The sequence below is a fragment of the Terrapene carolina genome, unplaced genomic scaffold, assembly GCF_002925995.2.
Source record: "Terrapene carolina triunguis isolate 2854851 unplaced genomic scaffold, T_m_triunguis-2.0 Scaffold210, whole genome shotgun sequence".
Taxonomy (NCBI): Eukaryota; Metazoa; Chordata; order Testudines; family Emydidae; genus Terrapene; species Terrapene triunguis.
In genome coordinates this window covers 14,497,139-14,521,914 of record NW_020664561.1, presented here as the reverse complement: position 1 = coordinate 14,521,914, position 24,776 = coordinate 14,497,139, and the positions used below count along the sequence as shown (strand labels likewise).

Below are 24,776 nucleotides of genomic sequence, written 5' to 3'. Positions count from 1 at the left end.
ACAGCCAGTAGAGACAGAAGGGAAGAGGTGGGGCCAGATTCTCTCTGCTTCTGGCCACGCTGCTCTCCCCCCAGCCTCCAAAGCAGCTGCAGCTCCAGGGCTGGCAGGCTGCAGCCACGCTGCTCGGCCCCGCCCAGCCTGCCGAAGCAGGCTGTGGCTGTGCCGCCTGGCCCAGCCCACTGGAACATCATGTGGCCGCGCTGCCCGGTCTGGCCCACTGGAGCAGGCTGGGGCCGCGCTGCCCAGCCTGCAGGAGCAGCTCTAGCCAGGTCAAAGACATCCTCCCCTGGCCCTCCCCAGATAAGGGATGGGATGGGGAGAGGGTGAGAGTCCCGGACTAGGGGTGGGGTCATGTGGGGTGGGGTCCCAGGGGTTACTCCCCTGACTCCCAGCTTCTCCCCCCTCCCCAAAAAATTTCCCCACCAGTTGCTGTCCTGGCCCAACAGGGTAAGCAGCTGGCGCGCCGGGACACACTGTTTACCTCCGTGCCTGCGGACGCTCGAGGTAAACAAACCATTTCCGCCCCCCAGCGACTTACCCTGATGGCCCGGGAGCCAAAGTTTGCTGACCCCTGAATTATAGGGTTGGCTTATGAACAGGTTATACATTTTTTTTCCATTTTTACTTATCAATCTTGGGGGGGGTCGGCTTATAAACAAACTGGCTTATGATTGAGTATATACGGTAGTTGTCATTAAAATAAAGCATTTAGGTTTTTAAAGTTTAATGGAAAAATAAGCAAGGCTCACAGCATCTTGCACACTAATCATTGAGTTTTTTCAAATGTTTCTAGGAAGTTCTCAAACACCTGTGTTTTCAGATCTTCACACAGTGATGGGTATTTAACTATTCTTCGAGTGCTTGTTCATGTCCATTCCAGTCAGGTGTGTGCGCATGTACAGAAGATTTTTCCCATAGCAGCATCTGTCGAGTCGGTCTGGGCACCCCCTGGAGTCATGCCTTCATTGCACTTAATATAGGGCCCTGCCAACCCTTCAGTTCCTTCTTACCTCCAGTGACGGTTGGCTAAAACTTCCTGTAGCCCTTGCTTAGCAAGTTCATTCTGCAGTTCTCTGTATATAGTTACCTTATTTATTATTAATTAGAGTTGTTGGGGGTCCCTCCCATTCTGACTCCCCGGAGCCGTAGTATGCTGCAGTCCCCGGGGTTTAAAAACTGTGTGGCCTGGGTGAAGCACATGCCGAAGAGCGATCCACACTCCTCGTGTTTACGGTGCCTAGGGGAGGGTCACCAAAAGGATCGTTGTAAGATCTGCTGCAAGTTCTGCTCTAGAACTCTTAAAGAAAGGGAACAGCGGCTTAAGGTGATCCTCATGGAGGCAGCTGTACGCCCTCATTCTGACCCAGGATCAGGGGACCTGGCTCCTAACATGTCATCCTTGACGCAGAGCGCCCCAGCACAGTTGTCAAGCTTGGCTCCGAGAAAAGACTGGTCCTGGGACGCTCGGCCCCGGCATGGCACCTCATGAGGCCCGGCTGAGAGCAGGCACTGATCCCACTCAACGTTGCCTCAGAAGAAAAAGAAGCTGGACAGTTGGTCACCTCCGGCTAAGTCCAGAGAAGTGAGACTCCAGGTGGGCCACAGCTCCAATCCCCCACTGGGGCCGCGTCGACTCCTGCCCAGGCAAGGCAGTTGAGTCCCCCACGGGCACCGGTCCCTAGAGGCCAGGAGCTACAGCTCCCTTAGACGCCAGAAGCTTTCGAAGCTGCTCGGGACCTGTTGTACCTTACGGTGCCGTTCTCGCCCCCGATGAGGGAAGAACCTCCAGTGTTGGCGGCCCCACGCCCTGGCGCAGTCAAGAGGGAAGCCAGCTATGATGTCCAGGCGCTCCCCCTCTCCATGTCCCTCGGCACCGGCCCACTCGAACAGAGAGCCTACCTGCTCCCCGAGCTCTTGACGCTCGAGGCACCAAGGCTCAGCTCCTCCCTGGTCTTCAGTCTTAGAAACCTTGGAAGTCAGAGTCTGACTCCTACCAATCCAGGAGAAGTAGGAGCCAAAGATCGAGGTCCAGGAGAGAGCCCCAGGTGTGGCCACTACAGTGGCAGAATCCACCACCGTGGCCATTCTGGACCTCCTAGGCCTTTCACCAAGGCTCTGCTGCATCTTCTGTGGCCTCAGCCACCTTCATCCCGCCATATGCAGCTTGCCTCAGCGCCAGCCCATATGCCAACACCTCCAGCCGCAGCATTGGCACCACTGAGCCACCTGACTTCGGCGCTGATTACGGCGCAGGCACTGACAGCTCCAGCACAGATACCAGCGATGGGCCCACCACCTTCATCGGCGCAGACAGGGGGAATCGGCACTGGCTCCATCGATGGTTCCCTGGGTCTTACTGATGGCAGCGCCAACACCGGGTTCGAAGTCTACAGCCCCGGTGCCGGCGAGCGCCCCATCAGCACCGATGCTGCCCTGAGAGTCGCGGGATCTCCTGGGGCTGGATGGCAGGGAGCATCTGCTTCTTATAAGTGCTTTCTTCTCATCGTTGCCAGATGAGGCATTGGTGGGTACAGCCGTAGCCCTAGTGCTTGAGGACAACAGGGTGCTGCAGAATTGCTGCGAAGGGCTGCTCAAGAGTCTGGGCATTAAGGCTGAGGAGGCTGATCCCATGGTGGACATCCTCACCCCCTCAGGACCTTCTGGTATTGCCCTACCACTGATTAAGACTATTGTGGACACTACCAAGATCCTGTGGCAGACCCCAGCTTCCTTGCTGCCCACTGCCACGCGCAATGAGAGGCGTTATTTCGTGCCCTCCAGAGGGTACAAACATTTATACTCCCACTCACCCCGACTCTCTTGTTGTGGACGCTGCTAACCCATGTGAGACAGGATTTCCAAGGGCCCTCCCCAAAAAACAGGGAGGCTAAGCGACTAGACCTTGTCTGGAGAAAGGTCTATTCTACTGGGGGTCTGCAGCGCCCTATTTCGAACCAGCAGGCCATTGTCAGCAGGTACTAGTATAACACCTGTGCGGCGATGGCCAAATTTACGGAGCTCCTCCCTTCAGACTCCTAAGCCAAGTTCTCGGCCTTGGTGGAGGAGGGGAAGCTAGTCGCCTGGGCTTCCCTCCAGGCCACATTGGACAGTGCAGATGCTGCCACTAGGGTCACGGCTACTGGGGTGGCCATGAGAAGGGGCTCCAAGTCTTGGGGCTGCCTTATGAGGTCCAGTAGACTATTCAGAACCTCCCATTTGAGGATGTGACTCTTTTTCTGAAAAGACAGGCAAGAGGCTATACAGCCTGAAAGACTCACGAGCCACCCTCAAGTCTTTGGATCTGCACACTCCAGCCACACAGCGGAGACACTTCAGACCGCAACCTCTGCCAAGATTCCATCACCAGAACTGCCGGGACGGTTCTCAGAGGAGGAACAGGAGGAGACAACAACCGTCTTCAGGCCAGGGCTCTGGCCAACCCAAACTGCCTTCTGGCACTTAACCAGCCTTTTGACGGTGCGGTTGAGGACGGCGCACCAGATCAGAGACTAGATCTACCCCACCATACCTCTCTCTCCTGACTGTCCCCTTTCTACCATGCATGGTCCTGCACTTCGGACCACTGGGTGCTCCACATGGTAGAGAGGGGATACTCCATCCAATTCTGTGCCCTCCCGCCCTTCCACCCTCCTTCCCAGTCCCTCTTCAGGGACCCTTCTCATGAGCAGCTCCTTATCCAGGAGGTGCAGTCGCTCCTATCGCTAGGGGCACTGGAAGAGGTTCCTCAGGAACACGCGGTGAGGGCTTTTATTCCTGGTATTTCCTAATACCGAAAGCCAAAGGCGGCCTCAGGCCTATCCTGGACCTATGAGAACTCAACAAGTTCATAAAGAAACTCAGGTTCCGCATGGTCTCCTTGGCTTCCATCATCCCCTTACTAGATCCAGTAGACTAGTATGCCGCCCTCCACTTGAAGGACACACATTTTCATATCACAATTACTCAGCCCCACAGGAAGTACCTCAGGTTTGTGGTCAACAGTACCCACTACCGATTTACTGTCCTCCTGTTCGGCCTGTCAGCAGCACCTCAAGTCTTCACCAAGTGCATGGCAGTCTTCGCCGCGTTTTTGCGAAGGCACCAAGTAAAGGTATTTCTTTACCTCGACGACTGGCTGATCAAAGGCCGCTCCAGGACCCAAGTGGAAGCTCAGGTCAGATTCATCAGAGCCACCTTAGACAGCCTGGTCTACTTCTAAACGAAGCAAAATTGACTGTCTCCCATCCAGAGGATAGAGTTCATAGGGGCAGCACTGGACTCAACCCAAGCTAGGGCATACCTGCCGGAGGCAAGGTTTCAGGCCCTCAACGATATAATTCGAGGCCTCAGACAGTTCCCCACCACTACAGGGAGGAACTGCCTGAAACTTCTCGGACACATGGCTGCCTGTACCTATGTGGTGCAGCATACCAGATTCAGGCTTCGACCGCTTCAGTTGTGGCTTGCGTCAGTATATCGGCCAGCCCAGGGCAGTTTGCACAGGATTGTGATCCTGCCTCGCCCAGTCCTCGACTCCCTCCGGTGGTGGATTGATGTTCAGGAGGTGTGCTCGGGTTTCCTTTGCTGCCCCACAGCCGCCTCTGTCACTGGTGATGGATGCATCAGATGGGCTGTGGAGCTCATCTGGGAGACTGCAGAACTCAAGGCCTCTGGTCTCAAGCAGATCTGGGTCTCCACATCAATGTCAGAGAGCTGAGAGTGGTAGGCCTAGCATGTCAGACCTTCCGTCCTTACCTAACTGAACAATGTGTATCAATCATGACGGACAATACAACAGCAGTGTTCTATATCAACAAACGGGGGGGGGGTGCATGCTCCTCTCCCCTGTGCAAGGAAGCCCTCATGCTTTGGGACTTCTGTGTAGAACATTCAGTACATCTGATGTCGTACCTCCCTGGGGTACAGAACGAGCTGGTAGACCACCTCAGCAGGTCATTTCACAGCCACGAGTGGGCCCTTCGCCCAGACGTTGCAATTTAAATCTTCCAGAGGTGGGGTTTTGCCCAGGTAGACCTTTTCGCCACGTGACGCAACAGGAAGTGCCAGCGGTTCTGCTCCTTCCAGAATCACAGCCCAGGCTCCAGCGCGGATGTGTTCCTCCATTGGGGAGGTTCTCTCCTATACGCCTTTCCATCCATACCACTCATTCACAAGGTGCTTCTCAAGATCCTCAGAGATGGAGCTCAGGTCATACTGATAGCATCGGCCTGGCCCCATCAGCACTGGTACACAACTCTCCTAGACATGTCCGTGAGAGCCCCGATTACCTTGCTGCTCTTCCCGGACCTTCTCACACAAGATCATGGGCGTCTCCAACACACGAACCTCCAGTCGCTTCATCTCACGGCATGGAAGCTCCATGGTTAAGTCCGTTGGAGCTTTCCTGTTCAGACCAGGTTAGACGGGTCCTCCTGGGCAGTAGGAAACCCTCTATGAGAGCCATATACCCTGCCAAGTGGAAGAGATTTTCAGTCTGGTCGGCGCAGCGCCATTCGCCCCCGATGTTTGCTTCAGTGCCACTCATTCTGGACTACCTCCTCCATCTGAAGCAGGAGGGATTCTGGTCTTCAATAAGGGTGCACTTAGCCACCATCTCGGCCTTCCACCTGGGCGTGCAGGGCCGCTCTGTGTTTGTTAACCCCATGGTCAGCCGATTCCTAAAAGGGATCGACAGGCTATACCCTAATGTCTGTCAGCCTGTCCCTGTCTGGGACCTCAACTTGGTCCTCTGTAGGCTCATGGGGGGCCCCCCTTTGAACCTTTAGCAACATGCTCCCTGCTCTACCTCTCTTACAAGGTGACATTCCTGGTAGCGATAATCTTGGCCAGGAGGGTATCTGAGCTCAGGGCCCTAACATCAGACCCTCCCAACACCATGTTTTATAAGGACAAGGTTCAGCTCAAGCCCCATCCTGCTTTCTTCTCGAAGGCTGTGTTGCAGTTTCACATCAACCAGGACATCTTTCTCTTGGTCTTCTACCCTAAGCCTCATTCCAGCGGCAGGGAGCAGAGGCTCCACTCTCTGGATGTCCACAGGGCGCTGGCCTTTTACATCGAGAGAACAAAACCATTCAGGAAATCAGTCCAGTTATTCGTGGCAGTGGTGGACAGGATGAAAGGTCAGCCTGTGTCATCCCAACTCATCTTGTTATGGATAGCGTCTCCATATTCGTGAGTGCTACAACCTAGCAGGTGTTCCTGCACCTCTGATTACTGCACACTCTACCAGGGCACAGGCTTCATCTACAGCGTTCCTGGCCCAGGTCCCTACTCAGGAAATCTGCAGGGCGGCGATGTGGTCCTCCATACACACTTTCTCCATGCACTATGCGATTACCCAGCAGGCCAGAGATGATGCGGCTTTCGGATGAGCAGTACTCCAATCAGTGGACAACTCCGACCCCACCTCCTGAACTTGGGCTTGGGAGTCACCTGATTAGAATGGACATGAACAAGCACTCGAAGAAGAAGAAAAAACGATTACTCACCTTCTTGTAACTGTTGTTCTTTGAGATGCGTTGTTCATGTCCATTCCAGGACCCACCCTCCTTCCCCTCTAGCCAGCAAGAAGGAACTGAAGGGGTGGCAAGTCGGCAGGGCCCTATATTGAGCACCATGAAGGCGTGACTCCAGGGGGCGCCCAGACTGACCTGACAGATGCTGCTATGGGAAAATCATCCGGCCATTGTGCACGTGAGTGCGCGCACACCTGATTGGAATGGACATGAACACTACCTCTTGAAGAACAACAGTTACAAGAGGTGAGTAACCGTTTTTTAGGTCCTCCATTTGTGCATGCTTTTCGAACTAGATGCATTTACTAACATTTTCAAGTGCAGAAAAGGACATACTTTGAGCTATTGTGTATGGTAGTCAGATTGTAGAAAATACCATCTTTGTATACTCTGCCATTCCGTATTCCTGAGATTTGTAGAGAAGCTAGTTGGAGTTTGATCAGTTCACATACCTATCATTATTCCATTGTGGCATCTTGGATAGGAATCCTACAGCCAGCTTTTTTGAGAGGTAACTGTTGGTCACTCACCTGCAGCGTGGGATCCTTATGGACAAGCATTGGAAAAGAGGTTATTTACCTTATGGAAAGTGGACTTAGAGATGCTTTGGTCCTCACAGATCTCATGACCCTACCCTTCATCCCCACTAATTTGGAATCCTTATGCCAGGGGAGTCCCATAAAGAAGCTAAAATCTTGGAATGAGATTTTGGTAAACAAGTGAATTAGAGGAAACAATTTTCCTCTTTCCCCAGTTTCATTCTGGAGATGTGTACAGTTCTTGCTGAAACTTAATGAGCTTCTCCTGACTGATGACTACACAAAACCTCATGGGAGTTGAGCTGCTATCTCGCTGTGGAGTAGTGTCTTTGTTCTTCACCCAACTTTATGGACATAATTACTCCACTGCTTGGGGATCCTGGTATGCAATACGATCTCTTAGTGCTTCTTCTGAGACTGGTTCAAGTGCTTGTTATTGCATATTGGTCCTTGAGAACTGGAAAAAAAGAATATCCTCCAACCTGCAAATTCAAGGAAACAGGATAATGGTAGGGACAGGATTAGACTATCAATTCTTTTTTTAACTAAATTTTTCCTTTCTGTGACATGTGATGTGTAGTCACACACAAATTATTTTCTATTTTTTAATTTCGTTTTTTTTTTTTTTTTTAAGTACTGAAGTTAAGGTTAAAAATTAAGTATTCCAGAGTCTGGAAATGCCAAAATGAAGGTCGCTTTCACAATCTTAACTTCTGCTCCTGTAAACATTACAGTAGTCTTTAATTATGAGATTACATGCTATATTTTCCCCCCACAAGATTCCTGTGACAGGTTCCTCCCCGGGGTGCCACCTAGAACTGGGGTATCACTGAGCTCTCTGACCCACCAGCTCCCTTTCACACTGTGTTGCCGTGACAAGTTGCAAAGCCCTCCAGGCTTGCACTTTCACCAGTATTCACAAAGGTAGGGACACAACCAGCTGCAGTCACATGCAGGCTCTCTAATCACTAGCCTCCCAGCCTAAGACCCCAGAGCAGTACTGTTCGTTCTGCCCTGGTCGAATCTGGCCATTATATATGGGCTTAACCTCAATGTGAAGAGGACCATGCATAGTTGTGGTAATCAAGCTGAGATTTTCCCCAGACACCTTAGTCAAACGCACACTGGTTTGGATTAAAACATAAAATATGTTTATTAACTACAAAAAGATAGATTTTAAGTGATTATAAGTGATAGCAAACAGATCAAAGAGATTACCTAGTAAATAAACAAAACCTCAAACTGAGCTTAACATACTAGATAAGTAGAATATGAAATTGCAAATTCTCACTCTGAGTGATAAACAGGCTTAAATACTGGCCTCTACAGCTGTCTTTAGTGTTTAGATTAAAAAATAACTCATAATTTTCAGTTTACCTATTCTGTAGCAAACTAATCATTTTCTCTTAAAATCATACTACTGCTTTAAGGTAAAATTAAAGGAAGATGTCATTTTCACTAATTATTTTTAGTATGGATCAGTTCTACAGGTGGCACTCCCATGAAAGTTAATAAGAACTGTGTGTGTGGCAGGATTGCAGGATCATACTAACAAAGATACAGACATTTTAAAAACATTTTGTAACTATATATTTCTTATGTCTTAGGTTACTTGCAAACCATCTCAGAGCACCTCATCTCACTTGAAAGCTTCTATATCTGTTGCTGAACCATTTTCCTCTAATATTGCAAATATTCCAAGAGAGCTTGTTGATAATGTTTTGGAGGAACTGGACCATTGTGTACCTTTGCTGGAAATCTACCCTGTCGAGGGGCAGGATATGGTAGTATTTGATATTGCCCAGGCTTTGGACGTTGTGAGGTATTTAGCTTTTTCCCCTGTATTTTTGCCATTCAGAGATGCTAAAATGTTAACTGAGGAACTGTACCTAAAATAGAAAGATTAGAAAGATTTACTTTGCTTCATTAATAGTGTAAGAGTATTCACAAACAAAAGTCTCAGTTTAAAAAGTGGTAAGGATGAAAAAGTATTTTGATGCAGTCCAGTTAATGGCCCAAAAAACCCTTGCAATTTGATTGGATTTACTTAGTCCAGGAGGGAACAGCTTTTGGACCTGAGGTTCAGCAGCTCTATCTGGATTTTGGTGCTTTGCCTTAATACTTCTGCTTTTTTTACTCTAAAAGGTGTTGACCCTTTTATCTTAATGCGCCAACCATATGGTGTTTTCAAGGTTTGCAGTACTGTATCTTGAGTAGAGCCAGTCAGGAATTTTCTGACAAAATGCTTGTTAATGTGTAGAAACAAACTGTTTGCAGAAAAGGATTTCTTTCAATGAGTCATTTCAACTTGAAAATATTTTGCCATTTCTTTCTAGCTTCACAATGTAGTGCAGGGGTCAGCAACATTTCAGAAGTGGTGTGCCGAGTCTTCATTTATTCACTCTAATTTAAGGATTCGCGTGCCAGTAATACATTTTAATGTTTTTAGAAGGTCTCTCTCTATAACTCTATATTATATAACTATTGTTGTATGTAAAGTAAACAAGGTTTTTAGATGTTTAAGAAGCTTCATTTAAAATTAAATTAAAATGCAAATCTTATCAGTTTAGTGCAGTGGTTCTTAACCTGGGGGTGCGAGACATGGGAGATTTTTTTAGAAGGCCAATCATCGAAAACACAAATTAAGCACGGGCACATAAATACAGGGGGCCGAGTGGCTGGAACCCCAGACCAGCAGCGAGGTGAGCGGGGCCGGCGGCTGGTATCCCAGGCCGCAGCAGGCTGAGCGGGGCCGATGGCCGGACCCTGGCTGGCAAGGGGCCGGCGTCAGGAACCCCACACCCGCCGGCTCCTGCCTGCCAGCGTCCTAGCTGCTGGCCCCGCTCAGCCTGCTACCAGCCAGGGTTCCGTTCACCCAGGCCGGCAGCGGCCTGAGCGGGGCTGGAAAAATTGGCTCGTGTGCCGCCTTTGGCATGCATGCTGTAGGTTGCCGACCCCTGGTGTAGTGATTGCCTCTCTAATGCCCCAGTGTTTTGCCTCTGCTCAAAGAACCTGGAGGTTCTCTTAGGACTCATCTCTAAGCAGGAGTTACTTCCATTGTGCATATTTCTTTTTTCTTCCTCTTCTTGGTGCCCCTAGTAGGTTAGGGCAGGTCTACACTTAAAAAGCTGCAGTGGCACAGCTACACCAGTGCAGCTGTACCATTGTAGCGCTTTAGTGAAGATATTATGCTGACGGGAGAAACCCTACTTCCATGAGAGGTGGAAGCTATGTAGACAGGAAAAGTTCTCCCGTCAACCTAGCGCTATCTATAACGGGTTAGGTTGGTATAACTGCGTTGCTCTGGGGCATGGATTTTTCACACTCCTGAGCGATGTAGTTATACCAATGTACGTTTGTAGTGTAGACCCAGGCCTTAGAGGATTTTTGAGACGAGGAGTGTACGGGAAAGCTATTACTGAGGAGGAAACATGGCAGTGTAGCAGGCTTAGCTATGATCACCACCTACTCACTCCACTCTACAGACATCCGACAGGCAAGCCTTAAGCTGGTTGGAATGGAAATTCTGCAACAGGACCTGGCATTTTGGAAGCAACAAGCCAGAGGCCCCTAGCTTTTTATTTTTCTCATCTGACTGTGGTGAAGTATGGGTTCTAGGAATGTTCCCAAGAGGCTGGTAAGTCAGCAGGGTCAGGAACAACCTGGGAGCATGACTTGCCTACTGCTTTCAGTTTGCCAATGTACCTGGTGTTTTTGGCCCAACTGTCTAGGGCGTTAGACAATTTTTCTTGTGCTTAAGCTCTGACTTCTACAGGCTCTGAAAATGAAAACATCGTTTAAAAAAAAAAAACCCCAACAACATAGCACTCAAATGTTTCAGATTCTCCGTATTTGGTATCAGTTACCATTATATTAGGGCAGCCTGAGGGTTGTGCAGATATGGATTTGTGAAGCATATTCTATAGCCTGCATTTCCCTACACCGTATATCCACTCCTTCTGCTGTCTTTTCCTCAGCGAGCCAGTAGAGGGGCCTGGTCCAGCCTGCTGATGCCCGCTAGCCCTTTGTTACCCACACCCTCAAGTGTGGTGACAGTATGGCCTAGTATAGTTCTTCGTATTACCACTGCATTCTCTTCCCCTGCCCCCAATTTGATTTGATTTTTGTATTTTGCAGGATGCAGAGTGATCTAGGCCATCCTGGTAGCCTGTCAGTAGACCTGTTTTCTGTCTGGCCTCCCTTAGCTCAGCGTGGCCTAACAGCTTGCCTTTTTACCACTGTTGCTGACTTTTCTTATGAGTGCAGCAGAGCATCCTAGCCCCTACTGCAAGCATCCTGCCTATACCAATAACAGACCATCAAAATAGCTGGAATCTATAGGGATGTGACTGAGCTTCTCTCTTCCAGTTTCCTTTCACGTGTTCCAAACTGGTCTAGCCTGCCACTTTACTGAGCCTGACAACAATTTTCATTCAAGTGATATTGCTGAGTGGCTAGTTGCTTACACCATTAGCTTGACAGCTTCAATGGACAATCCAAATGGCTGTAATCCTGTGCTAAAATGTTAGCATTAAGAAAGGAGAGTTTTCTTGCACAGCTTTAAAACCACTTCAGTAAGGCTTTAAGGTCAGAGCATGTTCATCTCAGCTTTCCCTCCCCATTTATAAACTCTTTCTATCATTTCTTTTTTAAAGCATTCCTCTGTCTCTTCAAGGAGCAAGTCATAGACTGAGGCAGCAGCAAAAGCTATAGCTGCAGAAACAGCAATCTTTACAACAGTTAAGATGGACAGCCCAGTATATTGGGGGCTGCGGTGTCTTTTGAAAAGGTTAATTCAGGCCTTCAGTAAAATACCTTAGTGTATGTGACCAAAAAAGCACTTCAAACTTCCTGGTCAAGTGGAAACATATTTCAGGATCCTCTCAAACTTCTAGACCTCAGCACATGAAGTGTTTGGCCTGGAAATTGAAGTTTTTGCCTTCTAGAGCATGAATATTCAGGAGAGCTCATGGAACATCCTAGTCAAATCTAGAAATTGTCCACAAATCTGGCAACTTGAAAGGATTTTGAGAACTTGATTCTCATGGTGCTCTTGAAAGGACATATATTGGAGTTCCTTCTAGATAGGCACTTGCTCAAACTATGACACAATCTTCCTGAAGGTTCAGGTCTCAATGTTAGGCTACTTGTAGCATATTCCTTCCAATTCTAGCATTTATTGCAACACCCTCACATTTCCCAATTCCTTAAAGCTGTCTCTCTGCAGAGATGCTGTTAGGAGACTAGTAGAATAGTTTAATGTTTCAGATAATCTAATTTTTCCTAAACAAATGGGGGAGTTTTCCCCATACTTATTAAAACATTTTATCTGTTCGCAATTACATTGGCCAGGAGAGTTAGTTGATAGAGCCATAGTGTTAGAGGGGACCGCAAGGGTCATCAAGTCTAAAGTTTGGGGGGCTTTATCCATCTGGAATCTCTGTGCAGTTTTTTTGCAGATGAAATGATTTTCAGGCCTGCACCAGAATTGTGTCCCCTGAAATTATAGTTTCCACTTGAACATTGTAATCTATTTGCTTTCCTTGTATTCTAAGGGTATGTCTACACTATGATAGTAGTTCGATTTTACTTAATTCGAATATGTGGAATCGATATTAGAAAGTCGAACGTGTGTATCCACACTAAGTGTGGACTCACAAAGTCGAATTACTATCCTAACGGGGCAAGCGTCGACATTGGAAGTAGTGCACTGTGGGCAGCTATCCCACAGTTCCCGCAGTCCCCGCTGCCCATTGGAATTCTGGGTCGAGCCCCCAATGCCTGCTGGGGAAAAAAATGTGTCGAGGGTGGTTTTGGGTAACTGTCGTCATCCAACCGTCACTCCCGCCCTCCCTCCCTGAAAGCGCCGGCAGGCAATCATTTCATTTCGCGCGCTTTTCTGGTGAGTGACAGCGCGGACGCCACAGCACTGCGAGCATGGAGCCCGCTGCGACCATCGCTGCAGTTATGGCCGTTGTCAACACCTCACACCTTATCATCCACCTTTTCCAGAGGCAGATGCTGAGAAATCGGGCGAGGAGGCTACGGCAGCGCGGTGAGGACATGAAGTCAGAGTGGCACAGACCTGTCACACAGCACGGACCCCGCGCCGTTAACATCATGGTGGCAATGGGTCACGTTGATGCTGTGGAACGGCGATTCTGGGCCCGGGAAACAAGCACGGACTGGTGGGACCGCATAGTGCTGCAGGTCTGGGATGAATCACAGTGGCTGCGAAACTTTCGCATGCGGAAGGGAACTTTCCTGGAACTTTGTGAGTTGCTGTCCCCTGCCCTGAAACGCAAGGACACCCGGATGCGAGCAGCCCTGACTGTCCAGAAGCGAGTGGCCATAGCCCTCTGGAAGCTTGCAACGCCAGACAGCTACCGGTCAGTCGCGAACCACTTTGGCGTGGGCAAATCTACCGTGGGGGTTGTTGTGATGCAAGTAGCCAACGCAATCGTTGAGGTACTGCTCTCAAAGGTAGTGACCCTGGGAAACGCGCAGGTCATCATAGATGGCTTCGCCGCGATGGGATTCCCAAACTGCGGTGGGGCTATAGATGGAACTCACATCCCTATCCTGGGACCGGACCACCAGGCCAGCCAGTACATTAACCGAAAGGGCTACTTTTCAATGGTGCTGCAAGCACTGGTGGACCATAGAGGACGTTTTACAAACAGCAACGTCGGATGGCCGAGCAAGGTTCGTGACGCTCGTGTTTTCAGGAACTCTGGTCTGTTTAGACGGCTGCAGGAAGGTATTTACTTCCCGGACCACAAAATAACTGTTGGGGATGTGGAGATGCCTATAGTGATCCTCGGGGACCCAGCCTACCCGCTAATGCCCTGGCTCATGAAGCCCTATACAGGCGCCCTGGACACTGAAAAAGAACTCTTCAACTACCGGCTGAGCAAGTGCAGAATGGTTGTGGAGTGTGCTTTTGGACTTCTCAAGGGGAGATGGAGAAGCTTACTGACTCACTCTGATCTCAGCGAAACCAATATCCCCATTGTTATTGCAGCTTGCTGTGTGCTCCACAATCTCTGTGAGAGCAAGGGGGAGACCTTTATGGCGGGGTGGGAGGTTGAGGCAAATAGCCTGGCTGCTGATTACGCCCAGCCAGACAGCCGTGCGATTAGAAGAGCCCAGCGGGACGCGCTGTGCATCCGGCAGGCTTTGAAAGCTAGGTTCCTCAGTGAGCAGGGTAACCTGTGACTATTAAGTTTGTTTACAGAGAAGCTGAACCTGCCCCCGTTTCTTTACCCAGTTAATGTTCACTATCCTCTCCAGTTACATACCCCGTTCACCCCGTTCCCCCCCTTCCAACACACGTTTAAAAATGAAATAACTGGAAATTTGTTAATGAACACCATTTTCTTTATTACGGTTTTCGCGGTAAAGTGTTGAAACTGGGACGCAGACTGTGGTGGGGAGCGGGTGTAGTGTAGTGATGCAAAGGATGCTTCTAAACTCTAGGAATGACAGGCTCCTGCTCCTAGAGCGGTCCGCACTGGTGGACTGGTTGTTTCAACGGAGCCTGCCACCCCTCCTGTTCGGGACTCTGTGTGTGGGGGCTATGTGACTTTCTGGCAGGGGGAGGACGGTTACAGATCTCCTGGTGCATGGCTCTGTGATCCAGGATAAGGACCGCAGCATAAGATCTCTAACCGTCCTCCCCCGTCACATAGCCCCCCCCCACACAGAACATGAAAACCACCTCCCAGAATGACCAGGGTGCCTAGTGACTGCAATGTGTGTGTGACCTGCTGCTGAACCTGCCCCCTTGTCTGTGCCCTGGTAAAGGTGACTGTCCTGTCCAATTACCATCCCCCTTCTCCCCCCTTCAAACACACTCCCCTCTAAAAGAACATGATGGAAACAGTAATTCACAGAAACGTATTTTTTATTAGCAACAACACAGGGGATAAAACTGGGACGGGGGCTTGGGTGAGGCGGGAAGGAAAGGACTTATCAAATTTTGGGGAATGAGAGCCTTCTGCTACTTGAGCAGTCTGCAGGGGTGGAGTGACAGTTTTCACGGCCTCTGCCGCCCCTCCTTCTTGGGACTTTGGGTGAGGGGGGTATGGGACTTTGTGGCAGGGGAGGGCGGTTACAGATAGACTGCAGCGGGGCTCTGTCCTCCTGCCTCCGGTCCTGCAGAACATCCAGAAGGCGCCGGAGCGTGTCCGTTTGCTCCCTCATTAGTCCAAGCAGCATTTGAGTCGCCTGCTGGTCTTCCTGCCGCCACCTCTCCTCCCGTTCGCTGTGTGCTCGCTGGTATTGCGACATGTTCTCCCTCCACTGGGTCTGCTGGGCCGCCTCGGCACGGGAGCAGCCCATAAGTTCTGAGAACATGTCGTCCCGTGTCCTTTTCTTTCTGCTGCGCCTAATCTGCGCCAGCCTCTGGGAGGGTGATGCAAGGGTAGGTCGGGAGACAGTCGCAGCTGTGGGAATGGGAAAAAGGGAGTGAATTCCTCAGAAAGATTTTTTTTGTGAACAAAGAACATAGTCTTTCTCTGTGAACAAGACCATGCACAGCACCTATCACATGCGCACTCAGGACACGGTCGAATTTTCGACCTTCGCATTCAGTGCCTGGGGGTCTTGCAGTGCAGATCAGACAAGTGGGGCAGGACAGCGGAATTTGGGTAGCAGGCTGACATGGTAAGCCGTAGACTTGTGGCTGCTTAAAACTTAAATTATAGCACTGCCCTTCTTTCACGTTCAAAGCAATGCTCCTAGCATTGGCCAGTTCTTGCTGCCAGCAATCCGGCAACCATGAACTCTGCCCCTGTCCCGCCCCCTCGCAGCTGTCCCCAGGATAGATCCCTGTATGCTGTCCCTCTCCCGCCTCCACCGCGTGGCTGTAAACCGCCGGTTACAGTTCTGTAAAGGAACTGGCAAGCAGTCCCAATACTAACATTCCCCTAATTCAAAGCAGGTCACCATGAGCGACACACACTGATGAGGATTTCTGAGACCGAGAAAGAACGCATGCTTCGTGAAAGCCTGCAAAAACCAGGGCCGTATGCCGCCATGCTCTGCAAGGCAATGATCCCGGAGTACTTGCTGATAGCCTGGCGCGGAAACGTTTCCTACTACGGAGGACACAATAAGGCCGCTCTCCCAAGGAACCTCATGCAAAGGCTTTCCAATTACCTCCAGGAGAGCTTCGTGGAGATGTCCCATGAGGATTTCAGCTCTATCCCCGGACATATAGACTGTATTTTACTGTAGCTGCACTGGCAAGGACTAAACAGTAGAGCGCCTAGGGCAAACTAATCATGAAAAACCCACTGTTAATATTCCTGTTCTGTTCAAAATAAACGTTTACATGTTTAAAACACTTACCGACTGATCCTTCCCCTCATTCTGGGTATGGGTTAACGCCTGGGGACGGTTGGTAGGGGATCTCTGTGAGGATGAAGAAGAGATCCTGGCTGTCTGGGAAATCAGCGTTGTAAGCGCTGTCGACTGCCTCGTCCTCCTCATCTCCTTCCTCATCTTCCCCGTCCGCTAACATCTCCGAGGAAGCGGCCGTCGACAATATCCCATCCTCAGAATCCACGGTCAGTGGTGGGGTAGTGGTGGCGGCCGCACCTAGAATGGAATGCAGTGCCTCGTAGAAACGGCATGTCTGGGGCTGGGATCCGGAGCGTCTGTTTGCCTCTTTGGTCTTCTGGTACCCTTGTCTCAGCTCCTTGATTTTTCACGTGGCACTGCGTTGCATCCCGGCTGTATCCTCTCTCTGTCATGGCTTTTGAGATCTTCTCGTAGATCTTTGCATTCCGTCTTTTCGATCGCAGCTCCGAAAGCACGGACTCATCGCCCCACACAGTGATCAGATCCAAGACTTCCCGATCAGTCCATGCTGGGGCCCTCTTTCTATTCTGAGATTGCATGGCCACCTCTGCTGGAGAGCTCTGCATCGTTGCCAGTGCTGCTGAGCTCGCCACGATGTCCAAACAGGAAATGAGATTCAAACTGCCCAGACAGGAAAAGGAATTCAAATTTTCCCGGGGCTTTTCCTGTGTGGCTGGTCAGAGCATCTGAGCTCGGACTGCTGTCCAGAGCGTCAACAGAGTGGTGCACTGTGGGATAGCTCCAGGAGCTATTAGCGTCGATTTCCATCCACACCTCCCCTAATTCGACATGGCCATGTCGAATTTAGCGCTACTCCCCTCGTCGGGGAGGAGTACAGAAGTCGAATTTAAGAGACCTCTATGTCGAACTAAATAGCTTCGTTGTGTGGACGGGTGCAGAGTTAATTCGATTTAACGCTGCTAAATTCGAAAAAACCACCTAGTGTAGACCAGGCCTAAGTTCTTTCACCACTAAGAGAATCAGTTACTTGCTTTTAGATGTTGGGATATTCAAATTCTATTTACATAAAACTAATTCTTGAAGAAAATTGGATGCAATTTTAATATTAGATGGATGACCTAAGGAAGATTGCAACAAAAGCATTATAGGCACTAGTCCTAGATGGATAAATTAAGGAGTTTGTCAGGCCTACAGTTTGTTCATAAAAGATCCCCCTCCTCTTGTAAAAGTTCAGGCATATGTCCATTTCCTGGACAGAATAGCATAGTACTTTGAAGTAATTTTGTAGTATAGCTATGTGGACTTAAGTGCATTCCTTTATTGTTTTAAATAGATGTTTTGTCTTTGAGATAACTTTTGGGCAGAAGGTCCTGCAGGCTCTCTCTTGGCTTTCTTTCAATAAACCACTTCACATGCTGAGGGAAGGCAGAAGAAAAGTAAAACAAAATAAACCTATCCTCAAGCAGTTGTTTTTTCCTTGTGGTTCACTCTTGATGTTTCAAGTTTCCCTCCTGTTTATGTAGATACGTTTTACTGGTTACTTCCCAGTTGTAATGGATTACTGAGCACCAGGTACCCATGATGAAGACAGGTTAAATTTACCTACCTACATGTAACTTTTCCTTCTCTTGTGGGCATCTGGTGCTCTGAGAGATCTCTCCCAGGTTGTCACCTAATTTGCATTCATTTCCAGTTGGAGGGGAAATGTCTCAGTTCTTCCTTTTTTCTCTTTATGGAATATTCCTGCAGGGAGAGATGGAGAAATCTTGTGATTCCCTCATATTAGGATCTTTCTTTGCTGTAAGCAGTTTCTTCCATTTCCCTGTGTTATAATCGGAATTCATAATTTATCATCTTAGCATGAGCAGTTGATTGGGGAGTTACAGAGAGGCAATCACTTCTCTTATCAGTTCTAATTGCCAGCACTACATTGTGAAGCTAGTGGAGTTTATTTTTTTTAGTCACAAGGCTTGGAAGATGAGGAAGAGTAACCTAGTTGTAACAGATTATGGAGCACCAGGTGCCCATTTCAGAGAAGGAAAAATGAAGGGTAGGTAACTACATTTTTTCTTTTGGACAGCCATAAACCACCATATAGATGAACTTATAGAAGTGCTGTTGAGATTTTACCTAAGGTTGCTGGTGAGGTGAAGAGAGAAATCAAACTGCAGAAATTAAGCAGATTTTTCTTGCGGGGAAATAAGATTTGCGGTGTTGCAGTTTTTATGAAGTGAAAATGTTTTTCACAACTTGAGATCACCACAGTAAAAAGTTATGAGGTTGATTGCCAAAACATATGGAAGCTTTTTTTTTTTCTGCTTCTCACGCAAGAACAAATGTGGTGGCAGTATCATGCAGGGGGGTCCCCAGTATAAGTCTCCCCCTTGTCCGTCATTTCTTGAATCCGTCGCTCACCAATAGGGGAACGTGTTCCGATCCACATAGCTGTTGCTTCACCTTTTGCAGGGCTTTTCTTTGGGTGCTTCCCATGGGGTTCAGGAGGGAGGGAGGAGGAGGAGCGGGGATGGGGTGCGCTCGGAGGAGGGGGCAGAACTGGGCGGGAAGAGGCAGGGCAGGAGTAGAGTGGGGCAGGCAATTTTTTCTTATGGGGAAAAATTAAATTCCCTGGTATCTGTCGTTTCAGTATCCATTACCCTTTTCAAGAACGCAACCCTGACGTATACTGGGGACCCCCTGTAATGTCAATATATCTTTTAGGTTTTTCTACGACTTCCTTTGGAGGGACTGGGATGAAGATGAAAGTTGTGAGACCTATGCGGCACTGGTAGAAGAGAGAATTAAACTGTAAGTATATTATCCCAAAAAAGAGATTGAGGGGGGTGTGTGTGGGGTGTTCTTTTATATATTTAAAAAAAAAAAAAAAAGCTGTGAGGGATCTCCTACGTTGGAGCACTATTCACCTTGTCATAGGGTATCCAACAGTCAGTTGCCACCTCTCACAGGGTCTACTGCATTGGTGCTTTAGCCCTCCAGCTAAGGCACACTTGAGTCCTACCTTTTCTGGGGTATTAAAGTCCAAAAATAAAGGAATGCTATGAACTCAAAAACAGAGTTATCCAAGGAATCTTCAGCAGGATCCTGCCCTTCTATTTAGGGCAGGAATCTCAAACTCAAATCACCACGAGGACCACATGAGGACTAGTACATTGGCCCGAGGGCCACATCACTGAAACCTTTTCATACAACAATACAAAAGTATAGTCAAAAATGAAAAAAAATGAAGAGTAATATAGTACGCTATTAAAAGTCAATGTATTAACTTTTTAAAAACTGTAATGTGAAGAGGGGTTTTAATAAAATATAAACACCTGTAACTATTCCTTATGTGGTCAGTAACACTGATGATGATCTACACCAGGAGTCTCAAACACGTGGCCTGCAGGCCGTTTCCTGTGGCCCGCCATAGGCGCCGACTCTCTCCTGCACTGTGTAACCCTTTCCACCCCCCCGGTCACAGCGCAAAGTCGAGAGGGAAACTGAGGCTCGCCTAGGAATTATAAAAATGTTACAGAAAATTTCCACTTCATCACAGACACTGTGCAGTGTCCCAACAGAGAGAACCCTGGGCAATGGGGAGGGGACCTCTGGGTGCCCAGCACCCCTAAAAGAGAGACCCCTGGGCAATGGGGGGGGAATCCCTAGGTGTCCAGAACCCCTAACAGAGAGATCCCTGGGCGATGATGCCCGGTACCCCAACAAACAGTTTATCACAGGGGTCTCAAGCAGCCCCGCCCCTACCCCACTTCTTCCCACCCCTTCCTCGCCCCCATTCCAACTTCTTCCCCGAAGTCCCCGCCCCAACTCCGCCCCCTCCCTGCTCCTATTCCAACCCCTTCCCCAAATCCCCGCCCCGCCTCCTCCCCCGAGTGCACCGCGTCCCTGCTCCTCCCCCCCCCCCTCCTGGAAAGTCTTAAGTGCTGCCAAGGAAGTGCTGGGAGGTAGGCGGAGGAGCAGGGACACAGCGCGCTGGGGGGAAGGGGAACGAGAAGGGAGCTTGGCTGCTGGCGAAGTTGGCGCCTTTGGAGGGCCACAGGAAATAACATGCGGCCCGCGTGTTTGAGACTCCTGATTTAGGGTATGTCTCCATGCAGCCAGGCCTTTTGGTCAGTCTTACTTGGCCTGGTCGTCTCATCCTTTGGGAGGCTCATCCAGACAGCAAGCTGTATCTGACTCTTGGCTGAAACCAGGCTTTCCTTGGCAAAGAAGCAGAGCTCTGCTTTCTTTCCTGATCAGCCCCGCACTGAGCTGGGACTTCTTTTAACTCCCCTCTTCATACCTGACATCTGCTGCAGGTGTAATGACCCGGGGCCAGTTGGGTCCAGAGTCCTTCATTAACCCCCTCCTTGCCAGCATGGGGCCTGTACGCCCTATAACAGAAGTATAACATTTTTATTTTATTTTCACAGTTGGTGTGATATTGAGAATGGAACTATTCCTGCTCCAATTGGTCAACGTTTTAGAAAAAATCTGGAGAAGTATAAAAACATGCATTTGGAATTGATTCAGTACCAAAGTAATATTAAAGAAGAACCTACAGCAGAAGAAGCTGTTGAATGTTGGAAAAAATACTATGAACTAGTAATGCTGTGTGGATTGCTGAAAATATGGGAGGACCTTCGCCTCAGGTAACTTCTATAGCAGTGGTTCTCAAACTTATTTGATTGAGTCCCCTTTCTTTGTGTCTGTAGTCATTTACGGCCCCTGCCACACAAGTACATATACCTCTGGCCAGGTGCCCAGCTCTGAAGGCAGCATTGTGCCAGCAGCAGCGCAGAAGTAAGGGTGGCAATGTTAAAAGTGCTATTTGTCAATATCACTTTTCACAGCAGACTTAGCTCCCCATTGCCACCCTTACTTCTGCGCTGCTGCTGTTCCAGGGCTGATAGCCAGAGCCCTGCCGCTGCCTCCAGGTGAAGGACTGGTGGGGGGTGGAGGGGGGAGGAGAGCCCAGATTACATCCTGGTGAGGGATTGGGGGAGGGAGGTGAGGAGAGCCCTGGGATGGCGGGCCTCCGGCTGTCCTCTTTATCCCCTCCCCTGGCCTCCTGGTTGTGCATGGCCCTGCTGCCCAAGCCCCAGCCGCCTGGGGTTGACAGCTGGAACTCCAAAAAAAAAAAAAGTGCTCACAGCTTGCACCTCCCGTGACACATTCCCAGGTGTGCCCCATAGTTTGAGAACCACTGTTCTATAGTTACTAGTTCATACTTGGGGCCCTACAACAAAATCCATTCTAAACATCATAATTTCTTGCTTGTCCTTTCGAAATGTTAATAGAAGTTAACTAGCACTGTAATTAATTATAAACTATGAATTTAAAAGCTTCCTGCCAGTAGTTGAGACGGATATCCTCCCTAGTGGAATTATTACATTAAGGTAACCAACTGATTGCTACTTACTCTCCAGTGGAACTATTAAATCACTAAAATTTAGAAAAATCCCTGTCCTTCCATTTTTCTTTAGTTTATCAGCATACTTCAGTCCTTATCCAGATGCTGTCTGAACTGCAGTATTTCACTGTATAAAAATATGTACTGTAAATCCATATTATATTAAAAACCCAACGTTAAAAGAAGGTTGCAAAGTCAAGCATTCAAAAATTGGTAAATGCCAGTTAGGGTTGCCCACAGGCAACCTTAATTCAGGCCCTGGTGTGCATATGTTCTCTGACAGTCTTTAATTATGTTATCACTTTTTCCCCCACATGGGACCCCTGCCTCATTCAGTGCACAGGATAGATGGTTCACTATTCACTATTTCTATCCTCATCATTATTTACTGCACACTACTCAGTGCAGAATTTGAACAGAATTATTAATTTGCTCATGGTGTTTTCTGTATTTTTCTCATTGAGGTATCTTAGTTCTTTATGAACATTAATTAATTAATCTTCAACATCCCCTGAGAGGCGAGGAGAGGATATCCCGAGTTTCCAGATAGAGAACTGAGGTACAAAGCTTAAATTCAAAATTGTTAGAAGTGTCAGTTAATTTTGAGTGCTGAATTTGAGAAGCCTGAAGCTTGGTTTTTAGAGTACGTAGCATTTTATAGCACTTTATATGTTGAAAGTACAGTGCCCATTGACTTCAGTTGCGTGCGCTCAGCACTTAACGCAAATGAACCCACATGTGTCTCAAGCCAGGTACCTAGAAAATGAGGAATGCACAATTAGTGACCACCTGTGAAAAGTTTTCTTTAAGTGACATACGTAGCATCACATAGGAACTCTGTGGCAGTGTCAGGGATAGAATTCAGTTCCCATAATGTTATTCAGCTGCCCTAATGATAAGATCATCTTTTTCTTCCTGTAGTTCTCTGCCTCATTCACTACACATCTTCCAACTTCTGCAACAAATGAGGCAGCAGTCCTACAACAGTCTCACTCAGTACACAACCTTGATTCATTCCTACAGCACAGTTTGTCCTGTGAACTTAATGAGGCAGGAGTTCTGTAGGGAAAAAATATACATGAACACATAATTAAACTCTACCATAACATATGCACAAGGAAGCTGAATTAAGGCTCCACAGGAAAACTTAATTTTAACATTTTCTAACTTCTGAGTGCTTGACTTTCCTACATTACTGTTTGTTTATTTATTTAAAGTCTTTTTTTTTTTTAAACTTAAATTTCAAAAACAAATTCCATTATGTGGGAACAGATTTACCCCCCACATAGGTCAACAGCATATTTGGGATCTTTTGGTTCATGGCACAGCTCTCTACCACTTGAGCTAACACAGCTGATAGCAATAGAAGGCAGTTTATCTTCTGTGTGGGACTGCCAGTAGATGGGAATTGGAGAGACATACTTTCAGTGGGTTTCACAGCGATTTCCTAGATAGCAAAGTAATGTTGAGACTTGGGAATAATGGGTTTAGTTCCAGGTTCTGCTGGGGAGTGTGGTCTAGTGGCTCCAGACACTTTTGCTCCTGCTTTTCTTCCCTTCCCCCAACAAGCCTATCCCTGTCTTCTTCTGTTTCTGTCCTGCCTCCTCCCCCCCACCTCCAATGCCTTCTAATCCTCCTCCTTGCCCTGCATCTCTTGCAGATTTAAATTCTCTTTGTTTTGTAAAATGGAAGTGGTTTATTATACTGAGGGAGGAAAGAATATGAAGCATAGATAATTTGAAGAGTCCCCTTTCTAACCATAACCACACTTTAAGATGTGCCTACATTTTAAGAAATGTGTCGGGGTTTTTTGGTAGGTTTTTGTTTGGACACTCCATATGTACTTTTCATTGGGGATTGGTATAGTAAAGGAATTATGTTGTATCAAAAGATGGAGTCAAACTGTTGATCTAGGCTAGAAGATGCTTTTTGAAAATGGCCTTAAAATATTTTTTGGCCTACCTGTACTGGTCACTCAGACAATCTTTTTGAATGGATTATATGGGGAACAGTGTTTAAATAGAGTTCAATGTTTGTTTTCAAACATGGGTCAAAGCCCAGGACCCTAAAGCCAAATTCATGAAATATATTAATTTATAGGATTCTGGAGATGGCAGCAAAGTGGTGAGTGACTTGTCTAAACAAATTTGGAAATACCAAATGTGCTGCTTTTGCATATCTTGCATTTAACACTGAAAGTTTTGTGATGCTGGAGATGTCTGTTATGTTTGTCACGGATGAAGATGTTGTTTAATGCATATATCTGTTAAAATCTAATAAATTCAGCATAAAACTTCTTAAAGTCAAACAATTTTACATACCGTCAGAAATGCTTTGTATAAAACTAATTGTAGTACAGAGATTTTGGTCTAAATTACAGAGCTCATGGACCTCTGACCCCAAGGATACTGAGGCGTAGGAGAGGACACAGAGATGATGGGAAAGCTGTAACTCATATTGTAGCTAAAACAATGACATCAGAAATGGTGAGGAAGACTTCCATTATGTTTTATGTGAGTCAGAAGGACTAAGTGTGCTAAACAAAACCAAGGCCAAATGACCTAGGCGATATTAGTACATAGCTGTCTTGAAGGAGATAGTTATTCAGAAGTGACCTCTAAACTTTTACTTCCTGATTTAACTGAAGTGGTCGCATAGAATCCTCTCAGTCCGTGGGATGAGAGAGAATATACATTTCTAATAGGCAATCCATTAGTCTGAAATGGACTAGTGGTTTGACCATACCCATTCAGAAAAGTAGCTCGCTGGTGAGAAGTTTTGTTGTCAAAACTCCCCATATGTAAGCCTAGTAACTGCACAACAAGCTCTGTTTATTTTACCTCTCTTTGCAGAAACAACTTGTTGTCATTCCACTGCAGAGCACTTGCGGAAAACCTTGGCTACTGTGGCTTGCTGGCATTCCTTCCCCCACACTTCCACATTTTCTCTCTCCTTCTCCCTCCAGCA

The 24,776-nt window shown here is 47.9% G+C and overlaps 1 protein-coding gene across 1 annotated transcript in view; it reads left to right on the top strand.

Moving 5' to 3' along the window:
- LOC113407257 (testicular spindle-associated protein SHCBP1L-like) overlaps window positions 1–24,776 on the top strand; it is a 59,078-nt gene that overhangs the window by 3,706 nt on the left and 30,596 nt on the right. Inside the window, 7 exon segments of the mRNA XM_026655560.1 lie at window position 323; window positions 7,855–7,980; window positions 7,983–7,999; window positions 8,683–8,897; window positions 19,121–19,207; window positions 20,830–21,048; window positions 24,190–24,322. Coding sequence (XP_026511345.1) covers window position 323; window positions 7,855–7,980; window positions 7,983–7,999; window positions 8,683–8,897; window positions 19,121–19,207; window positions 20,830–21,048; window positions 24,190–24,322 — 798 coding nt within the window.